This window comes from Bos indicus x Bos taurus, chromosome 2 (genome assembly GCF_003369695.1).
Source record: "Bos indicus x Bos taurus breed Angus x Brahman F1 hybrid chromosome 2, Bos_hybrid_MaternalHap_v2.0, whole genome shotgun sequence".
Classification (NCBI taxonomy): domain Eukaryota; kingdom Metazoa; phylum Chordata; class Mammalia; order Artiodactyla; family Bovidae; genus Bos; species Bos indicus x Bos taurus.
The window spans coordinates 106,866,383-106,892,325 of record NC_040077.1 but is presented as its reverse complement, the minus strand read 5'-3'; the positions used below and the strand labels follow the sequence as shown (position 1 = coordinate 106,892,325).

At 50.1% G+C, this 25,943-nt stretch overlaps 1 protein-coding gene across 4 annotated transcripts in view; it reads left to right on the top strand.

Annotated features, from left to right (window-relative positions):
• The first annotated feature begins 2,927 nt into the window (after positions 1-2,927).
• The window catches only part of CFAP65 (cilia and flagella associated protein 65), a 41,606-nt gene continuing 18,590 nt past the window's right edge, over positions 2,928-25,943 (top strand). For 2 of the 4 annotated variants that reach the window (XM_027513634.1, XM_027513615.1), the window contains exons 1-16: positions 2,928-3,089; positions 3,664-3,830; positions 6,549-6,595; positions 6,915-7,146; positions 9,357-9,541; positions 16,133-16,235; positions 16,738-16,904; positions 17,098-17,297; positions 17,585-17,730; positions 18,187-18,409; positions 18,807-19,072; positions 19,479-19,679; positions 19,912-20,271; positions 22,880-23,017; positions 24,676-24,921; positions 25,505-25,729. In XM_027513634.1, coding sequence (XP_027369435.1) covers positions 7,012-7,146; positions 9,357-9,541; positions 16,133-16,235; positions 16,738-16,904; positions 17,098-17,297; positions 17,585-17,730; positions 18,187-18,409; positions 18,807-19,072; positions 19,479-19,679; positions 19,912-20,271; positions 22,880-23,017; positions 24,676-24,921; positions 25,505-25,729 — 2,595 coding nt within the window. In that variant the 5' untranslated portion in view covers positions 2,928-3,089; positions 3,664-3,830; positions 6,549-6,595; positions 6,915-7,011. The remainder of the gene's footprint in view (positions 3,090-3,663; positions 3,831-6,548; positions 6,596-6,914; positions 7,147-9,356; positions 9,542-16,132; positions 16,236-16,737; positions 16,905-17,097; positions 17,298-17,584; positions 17,731-18,186; positions 18,410-18,806; positions 19,073-19,478; positions 19,680-19,911; positions 20,272-22,879; positions 23,018-24,675; positions 24,922-25,504; positions 25,730-25,943) is intronic. The other 2 variants (XM_027513624.1, XM_027513639.1) reach the window with 2 other exon arrangements.

Below are 25,943 nucleotides of genomic sequence, written 5' to 3'. Positions count from 1 at the left end.
AGAAGGGGATGACAGAGGGTGAGATGGCTGGATGGCATCACCAACTCGATGAACATGGGTTTGGGTGAACTCGGGGAGTTGGTGATGGACAGGGAGGCTTGGTGTGCTGCAGTCCATGGGGTTGCAAAGAGTCAGACACCACTGAGCGACTGAACTGAACTGACAGCTTAATGCAGAGAATGCTCCATGCCTGCTCCTAGATGCCCCCTTATCCATAGTCTTCTCTTCACCTCTCAGGCTGGGCTTATAAGATTTACCCTACTAATTTTGGAGGTCAGGAGCTTCTGTGGGAGGACCTACCACTTCATTTCCTTCCCCAAACGTAAATACATCTTCTGATTTCAGAAGCAACACTGGAAACTGAGTCAGAGCTGTAGGTGAAGAAAAGTGGGAGAGGGCTCTTCATGTACTGGAGCTGGGTGCTTTGCCAACTGGATAGTAGATCATCCTGGCATGTCTTTTTGTCTTTCTCCACCCTAGAGCCACAGGCAGCCTCCTTCTTGGAGAAACAAAAGAGGAGGATGTGGAGAGGAGAAAACACTTTTGACCTCTCCTGTGTGCAGCAGAGAGACTGGGAGATGCGAGGAGGTGAGGATGCACAGAAAGCTGAGTAGCAAAATTATAGGGACCTTCCACTTAGCGGGGAAGCCCTAGTGGCTCAGTGGTAAAGAACCTGTCTGCCAAAGCAGGAAACACAGGAGATGCAGGTTTGACCCCTGGGTTGGGAAGATCCCTGGAGGAGGAAATGGCAACCCACTCCAGTATTCTTGCCTGGAGAATTCCATGGACAGAGGAGTCTGGTGGGCTACAGTCCATAGGGTTGCAAAGAGTTGGGCACAACTGAGCAACTGAGCACACACCCACTTAGCAAGTGACCTTCCAGTGTGTGTGTGTATGTGTGTGTGTGTGTGTGTGTGTCTATCTTTGTTGACAAAGTATGCATCAAATACTTTACATAACTGACCACTCAGTCCCTATGTGGGCCTTTTGATAATTATCCCCAGGGTAAAAGATAAGGCTCAGAGAGGTCATGGGACCTGCCCAAGGTCACACAGCCAGTAAGTGGCAGTCAGTCTGCCTGATGAATTTATCTCAGATCTGTCTGATTTCTCAGCCTGAAGTCTTCTGTATTTCACGGGAGGGATATTGGGGGAAAAAGCTTAGAAAAGCTATTTTTGTGTGTGCTGAAGCCCAAATCACCGAATGTGCTTTATCTTTATCACCCTTGGCTTCTAGCCAGGAGGATTGGAGTCCTCCCATCCTCCTTCCTCCTTTTCTTCCACATCCTGGTCTTCATCCAGATACTGAATCATCACCTACCCTTGTTCACAGCCTTGAACAAAACAGCGCCCACCCTGTTGTCTTTCTTGAGTCCACGAAGGAGATGGTCCCCAGGACCCAGCACCCATTGTTCCCCACAGGTTCTGGGATCCTGAAATGAGGGACTTCTGAGGCAAGCTCAGCTTCCTCTCCCCTTCTCAGTTTCATCCATTGCCACACCCCTTTCCATGCTGTTTGCTTCTTGGAGCTAAGTCCAGCTTGGGCCTTTCCCTGGGAGTCCACCATGCCGGTCAAGGTCACTCATCAGCAGAGCTCCCAGGAGGCAGGCAGAACCTTGTAGAAGTAGAGCCCATAAGGGACCAACCAAGAATTCCCTCTCACTGTCCCAAGCCCAGAAGCCACCACTGACTGGACAGACCAGCTCTGGAGGGACACTTCTTCAGTGAAGAGGCACAAGGGTGTGTGGCTCCTAGAATAAGCTTTTCTAGCTCTAGTCTCCTTAGGGTTTTCTCGCTGGGATTTCTGAGGCTACCACCGAGCCTTGCCTCCAGAGTTACTGCTCCTTATTTTTTTCTGGCCTAAGAATAGACAAACAGGTCCCTTTCTCTGTTCTTCAGGTTCAGCTGAGTCAGGCTGACCATTTCAAAAAGAGCTTAAAGGAAAACAAAAAGGAAATCATTATAGAAACCACAAACAACATAGAAGTGGTAATGTCCAAAGTGCAGGTTTCCTATTCTGAGAATAATGTTAAAACCAGTGAAAAGCTCACCGAGTTCCACATTCCTTGATCCCAAGAAAACTCCAGACCTAATTGTGCTGGCATAACGTAATGGGCTCCTGGCCTGACCCTTCCTTTCAGCCTCTGGCCATGTGATCTCCCAGGCCAATTAAGGCAGCATTGTCATCTTAGTGTATCTTTTACCTTTAAACTCCAACTTTCCCAAAATGAGAGTTTATTTTCTGGGTTTACCCCTAGAGTCTCTCCCTCTAACACCCAGCCTCCAGCACTGTCCTGGGTAGTGAAGCATCTTTAATTGCCCATAAATGATCTCAGATTTTCAGCTTCAACCACCTAAGGAGTCTTCACCAAATGAGACTCTTCCCTGCAAAGGACAAACGAACAAATGAACCAGTGGGCTTCCAAAAATCCATATTATGTGAAATAATGCCTTCTTCAAACATCCACCTTCAGATCCCTTCAAAAGCGTTAGCTTTGTGCTGGGCTGGAGGAAATGCCAGGAGAAAATGCTTAGGAGACATTCCCTTCCACCTGCAAAAAGAATTCATTTGCAATGCAAGTAAGAAATAACTACTGCTTTTAAGTTAACAATTGTAATCACATAACGAAGTTCCCGGAGAGATTCTGACTCTATCACCAAGGGGTATCACAAAAGAACAGAAACGACTCCCACTGCTCCGACAAGTCCTTGGATTACCCTCCTCCGAATTTGCTCGTGATCGGGGACGTCCCAACAACTGTGTTGCAACTGGTAGAAGACAGTTACAGCCAGCCGGGAAGTTGGAGAATAAAAAATAAGGGTGAACGTTCAAGTTGGGCGGGGTCTTCGCTTTCTCTGATCCATGACTCATCCGGGTAGCCGTCGTTGCCCTGGGAAACCAGGAGACGCCGTGACTCGTGCGTCTTGTATCTATAGAAACGACAACATGGCGGCGGTGTGAGTTCTGAGCGTTGGTCCCAGCGACCCGGCGAGCTGCACGAGTGGCCAGGGAAGGTATCTGTCTTAGGAGACCGTCTCCTTTGGAAAGTCGTGACGGGGTCCCCTCAGTGTCCGTCGGAGAGCCCTGAGGTACTAAGACTTGGGTGAGATCAGCCTGGAGATCTCTTAGAGGATAGTGAAACCGCTCTAAGTATATTTTATTTCTTCTTGGCCACCCGCCACTTTTTACATTGGTCATCTTAGGAATTTTTAGGTTGGAAATTAGGCAAATAAAGGAAGCTGATGATTTTTTTTAAGGTTCTCAAGATATAGAAAAGAGACGAAAAACAACACCTCCCTTGCCCAGTGTCCTTGCAATGATTGCAGTCTTTGGAAGAGTAGCACATGCTACTGTGGAAATTATCATTGTTAGTTATAGTAACATAGGTTTGCCTAGGGCTTTTTCAAATTCTCTGTTTCTTTCAAACTTAAAGTCAATTTTGTGAAATAGGATAACCTTCATTTTACAGGTGAGGAGACTGAGGCTTGAGGAGATGGAGAAACTTGCCCATTTCAAATGAATCGGAGCAGATGCTGGAACCCTTTTCTTGCTCCAGGACCAGTGCTCACTTCCCTAAGCCCTAAGCCCTGGTCTGGACCAGCTTTCTACCATGTTATCTCTCTTTTTTTCCTACAAATGTTGACCAGAGATTTTTTTTTCCAGAGTCCAGAGGCAGAGGCTGTTTGTAGAATGCCCTATGGTTACAGCCATTACTGAGCCAGGGAAGTACTACAAAGCCATCCAACAGCAGAAAAGTAATGGGGCCTTCCTCCCTGTCTCACCAGCTTGCATCTCTTTGATTCCATCTGAATGTTCACTTCCAATTGAAGGTAGGAGCCTTACCTGTCCTGTCTGGGCCTAGCACTGGTACATAGCAGGCATTCAGTAAATGCCTTGTGAATGAATGAATGAGTGAATGTAAGATAGTCCCCTTCGGAGGGTTTGGTTGCTATTGTTTAGTTGCTCTGTTATGTCTGACTCTTTTGTGACCCCACGGACTGTAGCCCACCAGGCTCCTCTGTCCATGAGACTTCCCAGGCAAGAATACTGGAGTGGGTTGCCATTTCCTTTTCCAGGGGTTCTTCCCAACCCAGGGATTGAACCCACATCTCCTTCTTGGCAGGCAGATTCTTTACCACTGAGCCACCAGCGAAGCCCCTAGACGGTTTGAACTTGTTGCCAATTAGGAAAAAAGTACATCAACAGAATATTTTGGTCTGGATGAATGGTGAGAAGGGTATGGGAGAGTGTCTGATGGAAGTGTGGAAATTTCTAAAGGGTGACCATACAATTGTTTCCTAAAGCAAACTATGTTATAATAAGGGGCTGAACCCCAGACTTGAAAATAAATAATTTCAGGCGAAATAAAAGATGACTCACATCTAATCATAAATTGTTATAAGGATTAAAATACATGTAAGGACTTACAACACTGCTTGGCACATAATAAGTTCTCAGTAAGTTTTCTTAGAAGTTGTTATTATTTTTGAAATTGTTATTCAAAGAGGTGGGGGAAGATACTGAGTAATCTTAAATATGCACATATGTTCAAAAAAGGAGTACATTAATGCTTTCAAATATGGTAGCCACACCAGGGTGTATGTGCAGAAGGAAGGGGGATTTGAGATGGAGCCAGAGCCAGTTTGGGACCCTTGTGTGTCCAAAGCAGGGCCAAGCACCCTTTTGAGCATTTGTTGAAAGCTGTGGACACTCTCCCTAGAAAAGAGCACATGCCCATACCCATGAAATTTACATATAATTTGCCTATAACATTTGTATATAATTTCTAGACACAGCCTATGACTGGATCCCTCTGCTTTAGAGGTTGATTCATTTATCCTTGGATTGAATCATCATTTCAGTGAGTTCAGTTCAGTTCAGTCGCTCAGTCGTGTCCAACTCTTTGTGACCCCATGAATCGTAGCATACCAGGCCTCCCTGTCCATCACCAACTCCCAGAGTTCACTCAGACTCATGTCCATCGAGTCAGTGATGCCATCCAGCCATCTCATCCTCTGTCGTCCCCTTCTCCTCCTGCCCCCAATCCCTCCCAGCATCAGAGTCTTTTCCAATGAGTCAAATCTTCGCATGAGGTGGCCAAAGTACTGGAGTTTCAGCATTAGCATCATTCCTTCCAAAGAAGTCCCAGGGCCAATCTTCAGAATGGACTGGTTGGATCTCCTCGAAGTCCAAGGGACTCTCAAGAGTCTTCTCTAACACCACAGTTCAAAAGCATCAGTTCTTCGGCGCTCAGCCTTCTTCACAGTCCAACTCTCACATCCATAAATGACCACTGGAAAAACCATAGCCTTGACTAGATAGACGGACCTTTGTTGGCAAAGTAATGTTTCTGCTTTTCAATATGCTATCTAGGTTGGTCATAACTTTTCTTCCAAGGAGTAAGCATTTTTTAATTTCATGGCTTCAGTCACCATTTGCAGTGATTTTGGAGCCCAGAAAAATAAAGTCTGACACTGTTTCCACTGTTTCCCCATCTAGTTCCCATGAAGGGATGGGACCAGATGCCACGATCTTAGTTTTCTGAATGTTGAGCTTTAAGCCAACTTTTTCACTCTCCTCTTTCACTTTCATAAGAGGCTTTTTAGTTCCTCTTCACTTTCTGCCATAAGGGTGTCATCTGCATATCTGAGGTTATTGATATTTCTCCCGGCAATCTTGATTCCAGCTTGTGCTTCTTCCAGCCCAGCGTTTCTCATGATGTACTCTGCATAGAAGTTAAATAAAGCAGGGTGACAATATATAGCCTTGACATACTCCTTTTCCTATTTGGAACCAGTCTGTTGTTCCATGTCTAGTTCTAACTGTTGCTTCCTGACCTGCATATAGGTTCCTCAAGAGGCAGGTCAGGTGGTCTGGTATTCCCATCCCTTTGAGAATTTTCCACAGTTTATTGTGATACACACAGTCAAAGGCTTTGGCTCATTTCATTGAAGGCTTCCTTTAAACCTGGATTAAAAGCAGAGACATTACTTTGCCAACAAAAGTCCGTCTAGTCAAGGCTATGGTTTTTCCAGTAGTCATGTATGGATGTGAGAGTTGGACTGTGAAGAAAGCTGAGTGCCGAAGAATTGATGCTTTTTAACTGTGGTGTTGGAAAAGACTCTTGAAAGTCCCTTGGACTGCAAGGAGATCCAACCAGTCCATCCTAAAGGAGATCAGTCCTGGGTGTTTATTGGAAGGACTGATATTGAAGCTGAAATTCCAATACTTCGGCCACGTAATGCAAAGAGCTGACTCATTTGAAAAGACCCTGATGCTGGGAAAGATTGAGGGCAGGAGGAGAAGGGGGCAACAGAGAGTGAGATGGTTGGATGGCATCACCAACTCAAAGGACATGAGTTTGAGTGAACTCCGGCAGTTGGTGATGGACAGGGAGGCCTGTGTGCTGCAATTCATGGAGTCGCAAAGAGTCGGACATGACTGAGCGACTGAACTAAACAGGTTGTGTACTGATAAGAGAAAACTCAGAAGCCCAAGAAGCCTTCAGTCTCATTTGCCTTTTCTTTGTTTCTTATTTCTCTTCTCAGAGGAGGCCAGCCATGTTCAGAGGCAACAAGTAGAGAGTAAAAGCCAGGTAAAAGCAATGCATATGCTTCAGTGACACGCACTGGGAGCTTACTGAGAAATGCCACGTGTGGCTGTGGAGGGCAGTGCTGCATGGGCCTCATCCCCAGTTCCCTTTTCCAAATGGCCTTTCCTGAATGGTGAGCCTCTAGGCTCCCAGACGAAGCCCTGGGTCTTGTATTCAGGCTCGTTTCTCACGTGCCACTAAACACCTGTTGCCAGAGCTCGGAAGCAGGCAACTCCTCCATGATCACAGTGTCCATGGTGAGTCTTCTCCATTGACGTCTCTTTCTCATGCCCCTCCTGTCTCCTTTCTGGTCTCTTTCCAGTTCCCAACTGGCAGGAACTCTTGGCTTAGCCAGAGAGCTTCCTTCGGACTTGTGTTCCCGGCACCCAGTGCTCATTGAAGCAGCCCTCAGCCTCCTCATGAGGACTAGGGACAGCGGGGACTGCACCATGAACTCCGGATCATGTCTGAGTGCCAGCACGGTGGCCTTTCCCACCATCACTGGCAGAAGCATGGCCATGAGTGCCTACAGCAGCAGCAACGCCAGTGCCTTTGTGAGGATGCCTGTGGGGCCAAGTGGGGTGGATGGGCAGCAGGCCAGCAAGGGTCGGAATCTGGGAGTACCCCTCTCTCCTGTCCCAACCCCATTACTAGAAGCTACATACACGGAGCCCCAGGCCAGCTGGAGCGGTGGCAGCTGTGAGCATGACGGTGGAGAGAAGAATGTTGGGGAGATGGGAGTTTGCGGCTGATAAGAGTAGCCTGTAGTTCTCTCTTCCTTCGAAAAGCTCTTCTGATCTTGATGCCTACCTAGGGCCTTGCATTTGTCCAGTGGGTGGATGTTGTTTGCATTTTTGCAGCTCTCAGGGTTCTTTCTGTGTGACAGCACCGGGTCAGGGTGGCCAGTGCTCATCTAGGGAGGTAACGTAGGGGTCTGACTGCGTTTTGTGCAGCACGTGTCTGTCATGTGGGAGTTCTCGGGTTGCCTTAAATGTGATGGTGGTTGCATTCGCCTCCCTGTGGACCATGGTCATGTCTCCCCTGCATCTGTGCCGTTCCAGGCCAGTTTGCACACAGATTCATTCACTGCCCTTCCCCACTCTGCTCTGAGCTGGCTGAGACTAAAAGGTGGGAGGAGGGGAGAAGCCCAGGTACGTCTCTTCTTCCCTCCCTGCTTTTGACAGTGTCTCGGTCGGCATCTCGCTGTGACTCCCATCGGCACCAGACAGTGCTCTGGGTTCTGAGACCCCCACCTCTTCCCCTAACTTGTGTACAGCGGCACCTTCTTTTTAAAATTATATTAATTAGTTTATTTCTTTTTGGCTGTGCTGGGTCTTTGTTGCTGCACGTGGGCTTTCTCTAGTTGCAGTGAGCAGGGGGCTACTCTTCGTTGTGGTGCATGGGCTTCTCACTGCAGTGGTTTCTCTTATTGTGGAGCCCACGTTCTAGGTGCACGGGCTTAGCAGCTGCGGCACCCGGGCTTAGCTGCTCCTCAACATGTGGGATCTTCGTAGACCAGGGATCAAACCCATGCCCACCGCTTTGGCAGGCTGATTCTCAACCACTGGACCACCGGAGAAGTCCCTGGTGGCAGCTTCTTGATGTTGTTAACTTTGAGGTTACTTCACTAGCCCCTCCTTGTGCATTGAATCCTTATTTTAAACACCCAGAGGGGCTTCTGTTTTTCTGGTTGGACTCTGATCGATGCATTAGCTGATGTTTATAATAAATGACCCTCGGCCACCCATGTCACCTTTCCTCCGTGGGCAGTTCGGGCCATCTGACATTCTGTATATTTTGAAACAGATGTAAGCTCCAAGAGAGAAAGGATTCGATGGTCTCGTTCACTATTATAGGCCTGGCACTAACCTCTACAGTGTCTGGCGCATCATAGGTAGTGAAGCACATATCTTTTAAACACATACATTTATCCTCTGTTGTTGCTGAGCCGTTAAGTCATATCCCCATGGACTGCGGCACACCAGGCCCCCCTTATATAATGATATAAAAACAACCCTTGGTCAAAGCTAAAGGAAAATGGCAGTGAATGTACATTCACTGCAATGAATGGTAGGAAGAGACACCTGGTTCCTCCTCCCTCCATCTCGCTGCCCCAGAAGTTGTCCATTCCCCCCCTTCCTCAGATAGTTAAGAGTTAGGGATCAGCCGGTGAAAAGATTTGCTATTATAGACAGGGAGTGTTGGCACAGTAAACCTCTAGCATCCTTAGGAGCAGTGCTTGGAGAGGCCTCAAAGCCAAGGCATCGGGTGTGGGTTGTCCCCAGGCAAGTTGGCTCTGTCCTTTGCTCCACCAGCTAGGTGAGGGATGGGAGAGGGAATGGTGGAATATCCCTGTGCCCTGGAGAAGTTCCAGTGAGGGACGTCTTAGAGAAGTTCTCTACAGGCTTCTGTAGAGAAGGGGTAGGATGGGGAGGTTGAGAAGGCAGCATCTGAATAGAGCAGTGTCTGAGGGCACACGGGGGACAGAACAGGCCAGCTAAGGCTGCTGAGTGTGCTGGGCTAAGGGGTTGATAGAGCGGTTCAGGGGCAGTATCTCAGTGAATCTAGTTGGAAAACCATTCGAATGACCTCAGAAGAGGTAATATCAGACTCCAGGGCCTCCCTGCCTCTCACCTTCTCTCTCCAGACCATCCCCCATGGGGCAAGAAGAGATATAATTCATTACCTTCTGGAGGTGGGGCGATCCTAGCCGATTCTCTGGGTCTTTGAATTCTTCTCTCCTTTCTCCCTGCCAACCGGACAGCCTGCCAGCTCCATGGACGCTCAGTTGTGCTTCCCAAAGAAGCAGGACAAAGTGAAGAAGAGGGTCATCTGGGACATTGAGGTGGCTGAGGAGCTACAGTGGAAAGGCTGGGTGTTGGGGAAGGAGATCACCAAAAACCTGGTTCTGAAAAATCTCTCCTTGAAAATCCAGAAGATAAAATACAGGTACCAGTATGAGGGATCAGAGACTTAAGTCCCAGAGCCCTGAACCCCCTAAAGCATCCACTTTAAAAAATAAGTCACACAAAACCAAAAGAGTGTGTAGGACATGTATAGTTTGAACAGTTGTTGAAAGTGGGACCCGTGTGACCAGGTTAATTAATGGAGTAATAACAGTGTCTGAAACTCACCTTCTCTCATCATGTGTCCCCCCAGCCTTGGAACACCTTCCCTACTGGTAAAGGTAACCACTGTTCTGACTTTCATGAGAATGATTTTCTTGTTTTTCTCCAAAGGGTTTGCCACTTACGTTTGCCTCCCTAAATGCTGTAGTTTGTTTACCTTCTTATGAACTTTATGTGAGTGGGATAACACGGTACACTTTTGTTGTTGTTGTTCAGTCACTAAGTCATGTCTGATTCTTTGCAACCCCATGGACTGCAGCGTGCCAGGCTTCCCCATCCTTCACTGTCTCACACATGCTCAAACTCATGTCCGTTGAGTTGATGATGCCTTCCAACCACCTCATTCTCTGTCACCCCCTTCTCCTCCTGTCTTCAATCTTTCCCACCATCAGGGTCTTTTCCAGTGATTCAGCTCTTCACATCAGGTGGCCAAAGTATTGGAGCTTCAGCTTTAACGTCAGTCCTTCCAATGAATATTCAGGATTGAAATCTTTAGGATTAACTGGTTTGATCTCCTTGCTGTCCAAGGGACTCTCAAGAGTTTTCTCCAGCACCACAGTTCAGAAGCGTCAGTTCTTCAGCGCTCAGCCTTCTTTATGGTCCAACTCTCACATCCATGCATGACTACTGGAAAATCCACAGTTTTGACTCTATGGAGCTTTGTTGGCAAAGTGATGTCTCTGCTTTTTAGTATGCCGTCTAGGTTGGTCATAGCTCAGTTATGTTCATAAGACTCGTCCACACGCATGCGTAGTTTATCCTCTTTCATCACAGAGTAATAGTTCAACGTATGCTTCTGTGTGCTTATGCATTCTTCTGCTGAGGGGCGTTTTGGTGGTTTCAAGTTTGAGACTGTTATCAACATTGTTCAGCTATTGCACAAGTTCAAGTTTTTCTAGGGTAGATACAAAGGGATAGAACTACTGTGACTTAGAACATGTACACGTTTGCTTCTCACAGGTGTTTGTACATGTTTGCCAAACTCGTTTCCAAAGTACTTATATCCATTTATATTCCCACCAGCCACATATGAGTATTCCCATTCCTCTTTAACTTTACCAACAATTGGTATTGTTTAGACTTAAATTTTTTGCCAATAATGCTAATTTGTTGTAGATTTAATTTTCATTTCTCCGATTACTATTACAATTAAGTGTTTTTTTCCTGTGTTATTGGCCATTTCGTTTGTGAAATTCCTGTTTAAGTCTGTGTCCATTTTTCTGTTAGATTATCTTTTTTCATTTTTCAAAAAGAATTAAAATGTAGCTGATTTGCAATATTATTTTAATTTCATCTGTATAGCATAATGATTCAGTACTTTAATAGATTATACTCCCTTAAAAGTTATTACAAGATAATGGCTATCATTTCCTGTGCTATGCAGGATATCCTTGTTGCCTAACTATTTTATTTTATTATTTTAAGTTTAGGTTTGTTTATTTATTCTATTTTTGGCTGTGCTGGGTCTTTGTTGCTTTGCATGGGCTTTCTCTAGTTGCGTCGAGCGGGGTCTGCTCTTAGTTGCAGTGCTTGGGATTCTCATTGCAGTGGCTTCTCTTGCTGTGGAGTGCAGGCTCTAGGCACGTAGGCGCAGTAGTTGCAGCTCGAGGATTCTCGAGTGCGGACTCAGTAGTTGTGGCACAGGGGCTTAGCTGCTCCTCGGCATGTGGAATCTTTCCAGAGCAGGGATGGAACCTGTGTCCCCTGCATTGGCAGGCAGATTCTTATCCACTATGTCACCAGGGAAGTCCTGCTTATCTATTTTAAATTTGGTAGTTTGTTTCTCTTAACCCCATACTCCTATCTTCATCTTGCCCCTTCCCACTTCCCTCTCCCCACTGGTAACAACTACTTTGTTTTCTGAATCTTTGAGTCTGTTTCTGCTTTGCTATAAACACTGGTTTGTTTTAGATTTCACATACAAGTGATATCATGTAGTATATGTCTTTGTCTGACTTACTTCACTAATCATAATATTCTCTAGGTCCACCCATGTTATGGATTTCATTATTTTTTGCGGCTGGGTAATATTCCATTGTGAGTGTGTGTGTGTGTATGTGTGTATGCCACATCTTCTTGACCCATTGATGGTTGATGGTCTGTTGATGGTCGCTTGGGGTGCTCCAGTATCTTGGCTATTGTAAATAGTGCTGCTATGAACATTGGGGTACGTGTATCTTTTCCAATTAGTATTTTTCTTTTTTTCTTTTCTGGACATATGCAGAGGAGTGGAATCGCTAGATCATATGGTAGTCCTAGTTTTAGTTTTTTTGGAACCTCCATACTGTTTTCCAGGATGGCAGACCAATTAACATTCCCACCAATAGTATACCAGGGTCCCCTTTTCTCCACATCCTCGCCAACGTTTATTTGTAGACTTCTTGATAATAGTGCAAGGTGATATCTCATTGTTATGATTTGCATTTCTCTAATAATTAGCAATGTTGAGCATCTTTTCATGTACCTGTTACCTATCTTTACATGTTCTTTGTAGATTGTCTTTTTTTAATAAATGTTTTTATTAAAGATACTAATTCTTTATCAGTTATGTGCTGTGAATATCTTCTCCCACCTTGTGATTTGTCTTTTCTTCTATCATGTATTCTGAAGAAAAGGCATTCTTAATTTCAAAGGAATCGAATGTACCAATATATTTTCTTTTATGGTAGATATTTGCAAGTTCTTCTCTACCCTTATCTAGTTCATGAAGATTTTCTCCTATAGTATCTTCTAAAGACATTATAATTTTGCCTTTCATATTTGTCTTTTATCTACATGGAATTGATTTTTGTGAATGGTTCGAAGTAGGGATCCAATGACTTTTTTCCCCTCAAATCAATGTCCAGTTGTCCCAGCACCATTTATTGAAAATTTGATACTTTGCCTTATGATCTCCCTACCACTGATGTTTATCAAGTGTCCATACATGTAGGAACCATTTCTGAACCCTGTTTTGTTCCCTTGCTGTATTCGTCTCTCACTGGGCCAATAAATATCATCCTGAATTGATTATTAAAGCTTATAAGTCTTAATTATCTTGTAGTGTAAGCTGCATTGTTAGTCAGCTTATAATTAAATTAACTGTGAATCATTTTAGCGGCCTGTGAAGTGGTAACTAGTCCATTTTGTGGTCTTTTGACACACTGTTTTTATAATTCGCATCATTGGCCAATTAGTTGATATTTAAAATCCTTTGACGATTTCTCTGTGGTTTCATGCTTGGTTTCTTTCCAAATATTTGTAAAAGAACAGTTCTGTATGTTTTCCTTGCTGTTGGAGTTCTCTGACGGTGTGTTTCATCATTGGTTTTGATTTCCTGTCTCATCCTGTTGTCTTCTTAGTCGTCGTCAATCCAGACCGCCCCCCCCCGCAGCCCCCGAGGCTGTAGTTTACCCATCCATCTCCCCTCCCCCGTCCCCCACTTGCTCTGGTCATAGCGGTGCTGTGGTCCACAGCGTGTGTCCCCTTAGTCGGGTTTGTGCTTTGTCTTCATGTCTCATTAAATGGTGTTTTTCCCCCATAGCAGTAAGTTGAATTGGTATATCACTATGCAGTTATAGGAGAAGGCAATGGCAACCACTCCAGTACTCTTGCCTGGAAAATCCCATGGACAGAGGAACCTGGTAGGCTGCAGTCCATGGGGTTGCACAGAGTCAGACACGACTGAAGCGACTTAGCAGCAGCAGCAGTAAGTCCTCCAACTTCATTCTTACTCAAGATTGTCTTGGCTCTCATTGGACCTTTTAACTTTCATAAATATCTTCAAATCAACTTAAATACATACAAGTAGACAACTTTTTGGAGAAGGCAATGGCAACCCACTCCAGTACTCTTGCCTGGAAAATCCCATGGGCAGAGGAGCCTGGTAGGCTGCAGTCCATGGGGTCGCTAAGAGTTGGACATGACTGAGCGACTTCACTTTCACTTTTCACTTTCATGCATTTGGAGAAGGAAATGGCAAACCACTCCAGTGTTCTTGCCTGGAGAATCCCAGGGACAGGGGACCCTGGTGGGCTGCCATCTATGGGGTCACACAGAGTCGGACACGACTGAAGCGACTTAACAGCAGCAGCAGCAGACAATTTTTTAAGATTTTGTTTAGGATTTAGTTGAACATATAGATCAATTTAGGCTTTCCAGGTGGCTCAGTGGGGTAAAGAGTCCTCCTGCAATGCAGGAGACACAAGAGACACAGGTTTGATTCCTGGGTCGGGAAGATCCCCTGGAGGAGGGCATTGGCAACCCACTCCAGTATTCTTGCCTGGAGAATCCCATGGACAAGAGGAGCCTACAGTCTATAGGGTCAAAGAGCTGGACATGACTGAAGTGACTGAGCACACGGGCATACACACATAGATCAGTTTGGGGAGAATCAACACAAATTGAGTCTTTCATGAACATGGTGCCTCTTTATATTTCTTTAGGTCTTCTTTCATATCTTTCAATAAAATGTAACATTCTCTCCATAGATGTCTTACACATCTTTAGTTAGATTTATACCTAAGTGTTTTAAATTTTTAATGATGCTGAATATGATATCTTTTAAAATTGTTTTATTCTTCTACTTATTGCTGGTTTTTTAGAAAGTCATTTTTTAAAAATATAGATGTTTTGTCCACACGGTTGTGCCCAGCAACCTTGACAAACTTTCTCGTTAATTCTAATGATGTGTTTGTTAATTCTGTTTTCCGTGTACATGTTCATATCTTAAATGAAAATGGCATTTTTTCCCTTCCTTTCCAATCCTGTATCTTTTCTTTGTCTTTCCTTCCTGCACTATTGAAAAGGAAAGTGCTGAACAGAAGTGGTTCTAGAAGGCATCCTTGTTTTGCTCATGATCTCAACGTGAAAGATTCCAGTGTTTCACCATTAATTTGCATGTTTCCTGGAGTTGTTTTTTTTTCTTCTTTTTTTAGACTTTATCAGGTTAAGGAAGTTCCCTTCTATTCCTAGGTTGCTGAGAGTTTTTGTCATAAACATATGTTGAAGTTGATTTAATGTTTTTCTTTATTGAGATGGTCATTTGTTTTTTTCTCTCTTAATTTGTGAATACAGTGAATTACATTAAATGATTTTTAATTTTCTTTTTTTTTGACTGTACCACAGGGCATGTGGGATCTAACCTGCACCCCCTGCAGTGGAAATTTGGAGTGTTAACCACTGAACTGCCAGAGAAATCCCCTGATTTTTAAAGAAGTTAATTAATTCTTTTTTGGCTGTGCTGGGTCTTTGTTGCTGCGCATGCACTTTCTGTGAGCGGGAGGCTCCTCTGGTTGCAGTGTGCGGGCTCTGGGGCGCAGAGGATTCAGTCATTGTGGCCCACAGGCTTAGCTGCCCCGAGGCATGTGGAATCTTCCCAAACCAGGGATTGAACCCACGTCCCCTGCATTGGCAGGAAGATTACCAACCACTGGATCATCAGGAAAATCCATCCCCGCTTTTTTTTTTTTTAATGTTAAACCAGTGGTGTATTCCTAGAATAAGCCCCGCTTGTTCATGATTGAGTGTTCTTTCTATACTCATTGCTAAATTGTTTTTGCCAATATTTTGTTTATGGCTGGTACTGGCCTGTAATTTTCCTTTCTTCTCATAACTGTCAGGTTTTGATAACAACATTATGATAGACTCACAGAGTATTTTGGGGAGGGTTTCCTTGTTCTCTCTTGTTGGGAAGACAAGGCTAGAATTATCAAGTGCTCCATACTACTTGCTGCGAAGCCATCTGGCCTGGTCTTTTCTTTGTGGCATGATTCTTTGACTATTTATTCAATTTTTTGGATAATTTTAGGTTAGGGTGGCCACAAAATGTATAATTCTTGAGTCACTTTTGGTCAATTATACATTCCTAGAAATGTGTTTATTTTATCTGAACTTACTGGTATAGAGTTTTTGGCAGTATTGTCTTTGTCTCTTTTTTTTAAGTAATTCTGTTTATTTATTTATGCACTTTTGGCTGTGCTGGGTCTTTGTTGCTGCGTGGGCCTTTCTCCGGTTGTGGCGAGCAGGCGTCACTCTAGTTGTGGTGCGCGGGCTTCCCTCGTAGCGGCCTCTCTCGCTGCAGAGCGTGGGCTCAGCAGTTGTGGTGCGCGGCCTTCGTTGCCCCACAGCATGTGGGATCTCCCCAGGCCAGGGATGGAACCCGCGTCCCCTGCATTGGCAGGTGGTTCCTTAACCGCTGGACCACCAGGGAAGTCCACTCCTATATCTTTCCCTTCAGCGCTCTGACATCCTGGAGTGAAGGTTTGTGAAAAAAGGGGTGGCATGCAAGAGACAATTCCTACTGGGGCATAACCCCTGTGTTTCCCCTTCCACAGTCCCACCAGCTGCTTAGCTTACCAGGGTCTCCCCTAATCCTTCTGCCTCTTCTAGTTTTCTGATCCCGAAGTGTTTATTCCTTGGCTCCCTCCCACAGGCCCCCCAAAACCAAGTTCTTCTTCACGGTCGTCCCCCAGCCCATCTTCCTGAGCCCAGGCCTAACCCTCTCACTCCCCGTCATCTTCCGCCCTCTGGAGAAGGTAAGGCCTGCCGTGGCGAGTGAAGGACAGGGAGGGACATGGGCACAGTGACCTCGGAGCAGGGGGCCAGGCCAGAGGAGTGAGGAGCACCCGAAACCCAACCACCACACCCACATCCACACCCACACCCTACCACTTGGAGCCAAAACTCATTAGACAGAAGGGGCTTCCAGTTGGATGTGTGGGGTGGGGAGGGTGGGGCAGCAGGGAAAGTGGTGCTACTCTGTCAGCCGTCAGAAAGCCCTGTATTCCTTGGCTTCTTCCTGCTCTTAAAATATTCTCCCAAAACTTTGCCCCATATCTCTGAGACCAAGATGGCGCTAGAGCTCAAGGAACTGACCTTGTCTTCAGAGACTGAGATGGAGGAGGGCCGTGGCCCAGCCCAGCCCTCCACGGTTATGTTGGGGGGATGGCCAGGGCCAGGGTGAGGTGGGTACCACCCGGGTACCACTGATCAGTCACTGCCTCTGCCTCTCCCCACTGCTGCCCCCACACACCGCAGAAGGAGTACGTGGACCACCTGTGGCTTGAGAAAGCAGAGGGGATGTTCTGTGTGGACCTGAGAGCCACCCTGCCCTGCCACAGTCTGATCTGCCCACCGTCCCTGCAGTTGCCCATGTGCGCCATGGGGGACATGGCTGAGGCCTGGTTCTGCCTGGAAAATGTGGGGTGAGGGCAGAGGCTGAGGCTTGGAGGTGGGAAGCGCGACAACTGGGAGGAGGATTCCTGGGAGCAGGAGAGACAGGCATGTGGGATGTGGGAGTAAAGGGGGCATCTCCACCTTTCTGAAGCAGGGGCAGTGGTCAGAGGGGGCAAAGTGGCTCTGATCTGCATCCCCCCCTCCCCTGCGCCCCACCCCCAGGGACCTGCCTACCTTCTTCACCTGGGAGTCCCCCAGCCCATTCCAGATGCTGCCGCCCATGGGGCTGCTGGAACCAGGCCAGGCCTGCCGGGTCAAGGTGACCTTCCAGCCCCCAATGGCTGTCATCTATGAAGCCCAGGCCACGTGCTGGTATGGGGAGGGCAGCAAGCAGAAGAGCAGCATCCAGCTGCAGGCTGTGGGTGAGGCCCGACCTCTCACCCATCCCCAGAGCCCTCCGCTGCACCTCCCTGGGAAACAAAGCCTCCAGTGTGCTCCCCCCACCCCCGCCCTGGCCTGGCCCCCAGGGGACCTCCATCAGCCTCCCGCCCTTCGCCGAGCCCCACAGGCTTTGTCATCTCTTTGTTTCCCTTGGTGCCGCAGACCAGTGTTCCCCTGGGGACCCATGTCTTCCTTGAAGGGGCTATTCAGTTTGGGGCCACAGAGGCCCTGGTGGGTTTCTCCCCAAGGGTGTCCACTCTCTGCCCAGCCAAATGCGCCCAGCTGCTGGTGAGCATAAAGCAGAGGCGCCCGGAGGACCAGGATGCCGAAGGCTTCCAGAAAGTGCTGCACTTTGGCTCTGTTGCTGTGGGCTGCACCGCCGAGAGGCAGATCAAGCTGTATAACCCGTCGGCAGTATGTGTCCTGTGCCCGTGGAGGGAAGTGGGGGCAGGGCTCAGGGACCACAGCCCCGGGTGCGCCTAATACCCACCCCTGTACAGAATGTTGCAAGCCTTGCATACCTATGCCTGTTGATACACTCATGTCAGCAGGGGTCCCCCCATCATCACAGCTGGGGGCTGGGCTGGACTATCCCTTGACTTCCCCCCAGAACAACCCCAAGAGCAGCCCTCAGGTGTCCTGATGCCAGGACCACTGCTAGCCTTCGTGGTACTTTTGGGACAAGGCAGAGGTACCCACTCTGGGCAGTCCCAGTGCAGGGCACAAGGCTCAGCCCCTTCCCTCCTCTGGGCCAAGGCAGCCTTGCTCCACAATCAAGCTGGTGACTGAGGCAGAGGCAGGGCTTCAGCTGGGCACCTTAGTGATGACGGACCACCTCACCCTGTAACCGGACCCTTCCTGGCCCCGCAGGTGAGCGCCCCCTTCAGGATCGAAGTGGCCCCAGACATGCTGGTCAAAGACCAGGCCTTCTCGTGCCCCACGGCCCATGGCATCGTGGCCCCCGGAGAGAAGAAATTCGTGTCGGTGTTCTTCCGCCCTGAGACCTTGGACGTCAGGACCATGGACTACTTGTCCATCGTGCCCTCTGGCTGTGCCTCCCAGACCCTGCTCAAAGTCGTTGGTTTCTCTAGAGGTACTGGCAGTCCCAGGTCACTGCACTGCCTCCAGAGACAGGAGCAGCCCCTGCTTACAACTGACAAGCGGCTGCTGCTAGACGCCTGGGGCCTCCTTACCCTCAGCCTGGGTGTCTGCTGCCCCCTGGTGGGCTCAGCTAGGAATCAGTTAAGGTCACCTGGAGATACTGTTCCCATATTCACTCCCCGACTCCCAACCCCCGACCCCCAACCGCCGCCCCTGTACTACCCAACCTGGTGGTCTGCGCAGGCCGCAGGCTGCTGGGGCGCCAAGCCTTTCCAACCCAATCTTCTGTCTCCAGGCAGCACCACCTCCCATCCGTGGGACCCTTGGAGACCACCCAGGTGGCCAGGCCCACTCACAGCGACCCCCCCACCCCCGCCTCCTCCACCCAGGTCCTGCCCTGTCGCTGCAGCACCACTGCGTCGACTTCAGCTGGGTCAACCTCGGGACCCGCTCAGAGCAGTCCCTGTGGATGGAGAACAAGTCGGACTGCACGGCCTGCTTCCACTTTGACATCGACTGTCAGGAGAGCGTCTTCAGCGTCAGACCTGCCTTTGGGACCCTGGTGGGCAAGGCCCGCATGACCCTGTGCTGTGTCTTCCAGCCCACTCAACCCATCATCTACTGGCGGCGGGTGGCCTGTCTCATCCACCACCAGGTGAGCTGTTGGGGAGGGGCGAGGCCGGGCTCCCCTAGGAGATGGAGGGGCCAATCCGAGGCCCAGTCGTGAGGACAGGGCTTGGTGCTCAGTCACCTGTTTTCTGGAACTTGCAGGATTTTCTCCTCCAGGGCCCCCAGCCTGGCTTTCGGAGCCAGAGGTTGGCTAGGGGCATGCAGAGGCTCGCTTCGAGCCAGGTGGGCGGGCCAGTCTTGCTCTCACTGCTGCCAGCCCGGGACTTTGGCCCTCACCCCACACAGCACGTGCAGAGCAGAGAGCCTTGAGGTGACAACCCCACCCAGGCCCCCGGACCAGGTGGTACTCACTGTGCCCTGACGAAGCCGGTCTCTGGCCAGGGTGGCGAGTGGAGGCTGAAATCTAGCCTCACACAGACACAATGTTGTAGGACCCACTGTTCCTGGACCTGATTGGGACATGCCACTCGGAGAGCACCAAGCCAGCCATCCTCCGACCTCAGCATCTCACATGGTACCGCACGCACCTGGCACGGGGCCTGACGCTCTACCCGCCTGACATCCTGGGCATCATGCTGAGGGAGAGGAAGCTGGAGCAGGATAAGAACGGCGCCCTGATGCTCCCCATCGAGGTTCGATGTGTCCCTCTGGGACCCCAGGGAGCCGTCCACCCTCCCAGGTTCACACCCCCCCCTTCTCTAGCAATCCTTGGGCAGTCCCGTGCTCCGCAGTGCCTTGGGCATCGTTCGTAGTCGGGGGGTGTGACATGTGCGGAGCTCTCGTAGCCTTTTCCAGAAAGGGGCACAGAGATGAGGGGCAGCGGCCGGAGAACCGGTCCCCACCCACCCATCTCTCCCCACGCAGGACTCGGAGGACATACCGGCCCCGCAGTATCCCCTCATCCCCCCGATGACTGAGTACTTCTTCGACGGCACCAATGACGTGGCCATCTTTCCCCCGCCCGTCAGCATTGAGCCCGTCGAGGTGGATTTCGGTGCCTGCCCCAGGCCCGAGGACCCCAGCCCCGTCCCCCTGTGCCTGATGAACCACACCAACGGCAAGATCACCGTGGCCTGGACACGCAGGGCTGACTGCCCCTTCTGGGTGACCCCAAACACCTGCGACGTTCCCCCTCTCAAGTCCACAGCCCTGCGCCTGCACTTCCAGCCGCCTCACCCCAACGGCCTGTATGCCGTGGAGCTTGAAGCCTTTGCCGTCTATAAGGTGTGTGTGGGCAGACAGGACAGGGGAAGGTGGATTCTCTGCCCTGGAGCCTGAACGGCAGGGTGCGGGGTCGGAGGGGAGGAGGGGGTGAGGTAGGACCCGTCCTCTCTGTGCCGGGCTCTGCTCCCTCCTTTCCTTGTCCCCTTGGCTGGACTTTGGCCTTGGTGGTCTGTCTTTCTCCCAGGTTCATGGCCTGCCTTGGCTGAGAGGCTTCTTGGCCCAGCTGATTATGTCTCCCTCTCGTGTGCCTCCCACCCTCTCTGGAGGGAGAACTCTGGGGCTCAAGCCCTTTGGGAAATTCTGGTGCACGTAGTTTCCTGGGCCTCCTGGCTGGGGGGCTCCTGACCTCTCGCTAGTCCTTGAGGTAGGAACTGGTCCTTCTGGAAGAGCTGAGGGCAGGAACTAGGCCCCGGGGGGACAGACCCTGGGGCACCCAGTAATTACGTGCATGTAGGAAGGGGCTTCTTGTCCATCTTCCCTTGACCAGGTGGTCAGTCCAGCCTCTCAGCCCCGGATATGTCGCTCCCTTCACATTTCCAATCCGTCCTCCCCTTTCCCTCCTTCTCTGCTCTGCCCACCTTGCTGTTCTTGCCCAGTGGGCGAGTGCTGGGGCTCAGGGAAGAGCAGAGCTGTGCAGTCAAGATCAGAGTCCCTTACCAGCTCTGTGACCTTGGGCTCCTCGCTTAATGTATAGACCCCTGAGCTGTCTTTTCATCTATAAACTTGGGAGCATATCCAAACCTTTGAGAAGTTTTTCCAAAGCTGAGTCTTTAGTTGCCTCTGTTCTAATATGTTGGCTGTGCAGAAACTCAAAAGTTTGTAGGAATGAGGCTGTGGACATCTGGCTTGGCTGAGCTCATCAGACTTTTAGGCTACATCTTGCAGTCATAAGCTGTCCGATATGCCAACCACTAGCCACGTGTGGCCACTGAGCACTTGAACTGTGTCTAGTCCAAACAGACATGCTGTAAAGGGAAGAGACACACTGATTTCTAGGACTTAGCACAGAAAGTATGCAAAATGCCTCCTGCCTCATGTATATATGCACTGTATATGGTGATGCCATCATGTGCATGCGTGCGTGCTCAGTCACTTCAGTTGTGTCTGACTCTTTCTGACCCCATGGACTGTATTCCACCAGGCTCCTCTCTCCACGGGATTCTCCAGGCGAGAATCCTGGTGGGTTGCCATGCTCTCCTCCAGGGGATCTTCCCAACCCAGGGATTGAACTCACATCTGCCTGCTTCTCCTGGATTGCAGGTGGATTCTTTACACACTGAGCCACCTGGGAAGCCCAATGCCATCGTCTATATGCATCATAAACATATATGTATGTATATATATATGTATATGATGGCATCACCAATGCAATGAACTTGGGCAAACTTCGGGAGATGGCGAGGGACAGGAAGACCTGGAGTGCTACAGTCTAGGGGGTTGAAAAAAGTCGGACATGACTGAGCAACTGAACAAGAATACATACACACGCAGATATATATGGGCTTCCAAAGCGCTGCTAGTGGTAAAGAACCTGCCTGCCAGTGTAGGAGACATAGAGAGGTGGGTTCATTCCCTGAGTCAGAAAGATTGCCCTGAAGGAGGAAATGGCAACCCACTCTAGTATTCTTGCCTGAAAAATCCCATGGACAAAGGAGCATGGTGGGCTACAGTCCTGGGGTCTCAAAGAGTCCAACACGACTGAGTGACTAAGCATGCACACACATATATATGTATGCTTAGTCACTCAGTCGTGTTGGACTCTTTGAGACCCCAGGACTGTGGCTCACCATGCTCCTTTGTCCATGGGATTTGTATATGTATGTGTATATATCGGAGAAGGCAATGGCACCCCACTCCATTTCTCTTGCCTGGAAAATCCCATGGACAGAGGAGCCTGGTGGGCTACAGTCCATGGGGTCGCTAAGAGTCAGACACGACTGAGCGACTTCACTTTCACTTTTCACTTTCATGCATTGGAGAAGGAAATGGCAACCCACTCCAGTGTTCTTGCCTGGAGAATCCCAGGGACAGGGGAGCCTGGTGGGCTGCCGTGTCTGTGGTCGCACAGAGTCGGACACGACTGAAGTGACTTAGCAGCAGCAGCAGCATGTGCGTATATATATATATATATATACACACATATATATACACACACATACATATGTAATGTTGAAACAATACAATTTTGGATCTACTCAGTTAAATAAAATATACTGTTGAAATAAATTTTACATGTTTTGCCTTGTCGATGTGGCTACTAGAACATTTAAAACGATGTTTGCGGCTCGCACTTGCGGCTTGCATTCTGTTTCTATTGGCCAGTGCTCTCTGGGCACATTCCTGCAGGATGAATGCTGCTTTCACTTCCCAGCCCCACCCTCGTCCTGCTGGGAGGATTAGAGAGCGTGTCTGCTGACTGCTTGGTGCTGCGTGTTCAGTGCGGGTCCTGGCGCACAGCAGGAAGGGCTGCTATGGCTGTGGTTCCCCCACTGTCTTCCCAGGGGGCCCCGTCCCCCTGGGCCCCATGTAGGGTTCCTGCAGTACAGGGGGCAGGCTGGGGTGCCCCACCAGGTCAGACACTGTGGTCATGGGTATGGTTGTCCCACAGGTCCTGCGAAGCTACAACAACATCGAAGAGGACTGCACTGTGTGCCCGTCCTGGTGCTTGACGCTCCGGGCGCAAGGCCACAGTTACTGCCCTGGCTTGGAGCACCACATCCCTCAGTACACCCTGCACGCCCCCAAGGTGAGCGTGGCCCCAGCCGCAGCAGGAGGTGGGACAGAGGGCTTGGCTCTGCCGTCAGATCCCTCTCCCATCTCTGGTGGCCTCAGAAGCACTTCAGTGCTCTCCCTGGCCTTCCCAACCTCCCCACCATCAGCCCCTGGGGCTCTGCACCCCTGCACCCATCCTGAAGGACTGTCTCCTGGACCACTGCAGTGGCACTGTGAAGAGTCTGGGGCTTGGACCACTGGCTCTGGCCTGCTCCATCTGAAATAGTTCCCCGGCCCTCTCAGGCTCAGCCTTAAAGTCTCCAGCTCCTCTGTTTGCTTGTTAACTGAGTGCCTGCTGGGAATAGGACCTCCCAGGCCACAAGCCCCTGCCCTCAGGAATCAGCCAGCCAGCAAGTGTCTCAAGCCTGGCCCTTCAGCTTAACCCTGTCCTGAGGGAGTCATCATTCCCAGGTCTCTCCAGCAGGGCCCTTGGAGGCCCTGTCTGACCTGAGCCCCAGGATGACATAAGGTTGAGAAACACAGACTCTGGAGCCAGATGGCCAAGTGGCAGTTCTGGTTTCCCCTTCGATGCCTCTTCCCAGCTTCTGTTGCCATCGTCAGTCTTTTCATTCAGCTGCTCCACCCTCCTGTCTCACGCTTGCTGGAAAGACATTATTTTTGTGCTGTGTGTTTGGGGGTGATCTTGCCCCCTAACTGTTACACTGCTGCTCAAGGGCACGCCTTCCCACAGCCCTCCTGACTTCCCTGGGGTCTCCTCACTCACTGACCACCCCCAGCCCCCGCCCCTTTCCCTTGGCTGGTTCCTTACAGTCTGTGGCCTTTACTGAAATCCAGCAGAATTCTGGACCCATGTTGCCCACATACCCCTCGCCCCCACCTCGTGCACCTGTGCTCTTTGTCCCAGCTGGAGGGGGCCCCCCGGGCCAGTGATTTCGGCTATGCATTTGGTAGCCAACCCAGCTCTTTGCCTCTGCTGGCTACACCCTAGATGCCTGAGGGATGTTTGGGACTGCTGGGGCTTTCCCTTTCCCAGAGTGGGGCTCCCCTCTCTCCGCTACCAAGGCTGCCTGCCTGAGAATAATCTAGAAGGGGCTGCTTACCCCAGAGCTTCTGCACCCACTTCTATGAAATGGGGATCTCCAAAAGATGATTTGTGGGCACTTTCAGAGCCCGGTGGCTCAGGCAGTAAAGAATCTGCCTGCCAAGAAGGAGATATGGGTTTGATCCCTGGGTCAGGAAGATCCCCTGGAGGAGGAAATGGCAACCCACTCCAGTATTCTTGCCTGGTAAATCCCCTGGACAGAGGAGCCTGGAGGGCTACAGTCTATGGGGTCCCAAAGAGTCGGACACAGCTGAGCAACTGAAGAACAACAGATGAAAGAAACTTGCGGTGGTGGGGTCCAGGGTCCTCAGTTTCCTGGAGCCAGTCCCTGTGGCTGCTCCATCTCCTTCCCTGGAGGTCTCTGGAGATCAGAAGCATTTTGGCGGGCCCAAGCTGTGTCCCTCCATTCCATGCCCCCAGGGTACTGACCAGGTTGTGCAAGGGCATCTTGGGCCTCCTGGGAGACTGCTTCACCCATGCCCACACAGACCACCTGGAGTGTGCGTGTGGGGTGGGGCTGGGGAGGGCGTGCAAATCTGAGCCGGGGCCCCTCCTCTCTTGCACCTCAGCTCTTTCCTGCAGTGTCCCCCAGTGAACCCTCCTACCGCAGCCTGCTCCTTGTCAACAAAGGCTCCATGCTGCTCACCTACAGCCTGAGCCCCAAAAGCAGCTTGGACATCTCCCTGCGGCCCCGCTCGGGCCTCCTGGGCCCTGGGGCCCACAAGATCCTCCTCACCTATACCTACCCTAAAGGCAGCTCCTGGAAGCAGCACGTTTTCTACCTGCAGTTCAATTCCTGCCCCCAGTATCTCAAGGTAGGCAGTGGGGGTGGGGACTGGATCCTTGGGAGGGGGCCAGAGTCTGGGGCTTCCCTTTTCAAAGCCGCATCCTGGGACTGGCCTTTAAAGCTCCCCTAAAATAGCTCAGGGGCTGCTCCCTGTCCAGGCAGTGGCACTGCAGGGAGAGGATCCCTGGGCCATGTCTGGGAACGGCTCTCCCCAGGACCCTGCCTGTCCACTTATAGGATCCGGAGCAACAGAAAGGGGTGCAAAGGTCCCCAAGGAAGGAGTGAGGGCAGCCCAAGACTCATGACTACAGATGGTAGAAGGGTGTTTGGGGCCAGGCCAGGGAAAGGGTCTGAGGTTTTTAGGCTTACGTCTGGCCAATGAAATGGTCTGTACATCCTTTTTTGGTCCCTGACGTCTTTTCGAGAACCATCTCCTGTTCAGTCACTACGTACGTACTCTGCCTTTGACAGAACCTGCCCATACCCAGGGCCCAGGGTGGGGCACCTTTTGCTGCTCTCTCCTAGGGAGCAAAGCTGCCCACCTGTGATCTTTGGGGGAGCCAGGGCCGCAGGGTGATGTCAGGGCACTATCCTCCCTTCACTGGCCCCAGGAGGTGACCATGCAGAGCCGCGAGGAGCCGCTGCAGCTGAAGCTGGACACCTGTAAAAGCGTCTTTTTCAAGCCCACCTGGGTGGGCTGCTCCTCCACCAGCCTCTTCACCTTCCGAAACCCCTCCCGTCTGCCTCTGGAATTTGAGTGGAGGGTCTCCCAGCAGCACCGAAAGATGCTGGCTGTCCAGCCCGCCAGAGGGATTATCCAGCCCAATGAGAGCCTTGTGAGTGCCCTGCCAAGGGCGGGAGGGAAGGATACCCATCATCCTCATCTTCCCATCATCTCTTACTCACGTCTCTCTGGAGCCAGGCTCACTCCTCCATCTAAGCCACAGTCATTTTTTTCAGCTTTATGCATAGGTATGACTGTTACCATCATCTTCACCCCCATTTTACAAAGAAGAATTGAGACTTGCGTTGGGGGAAAACCATTTACTA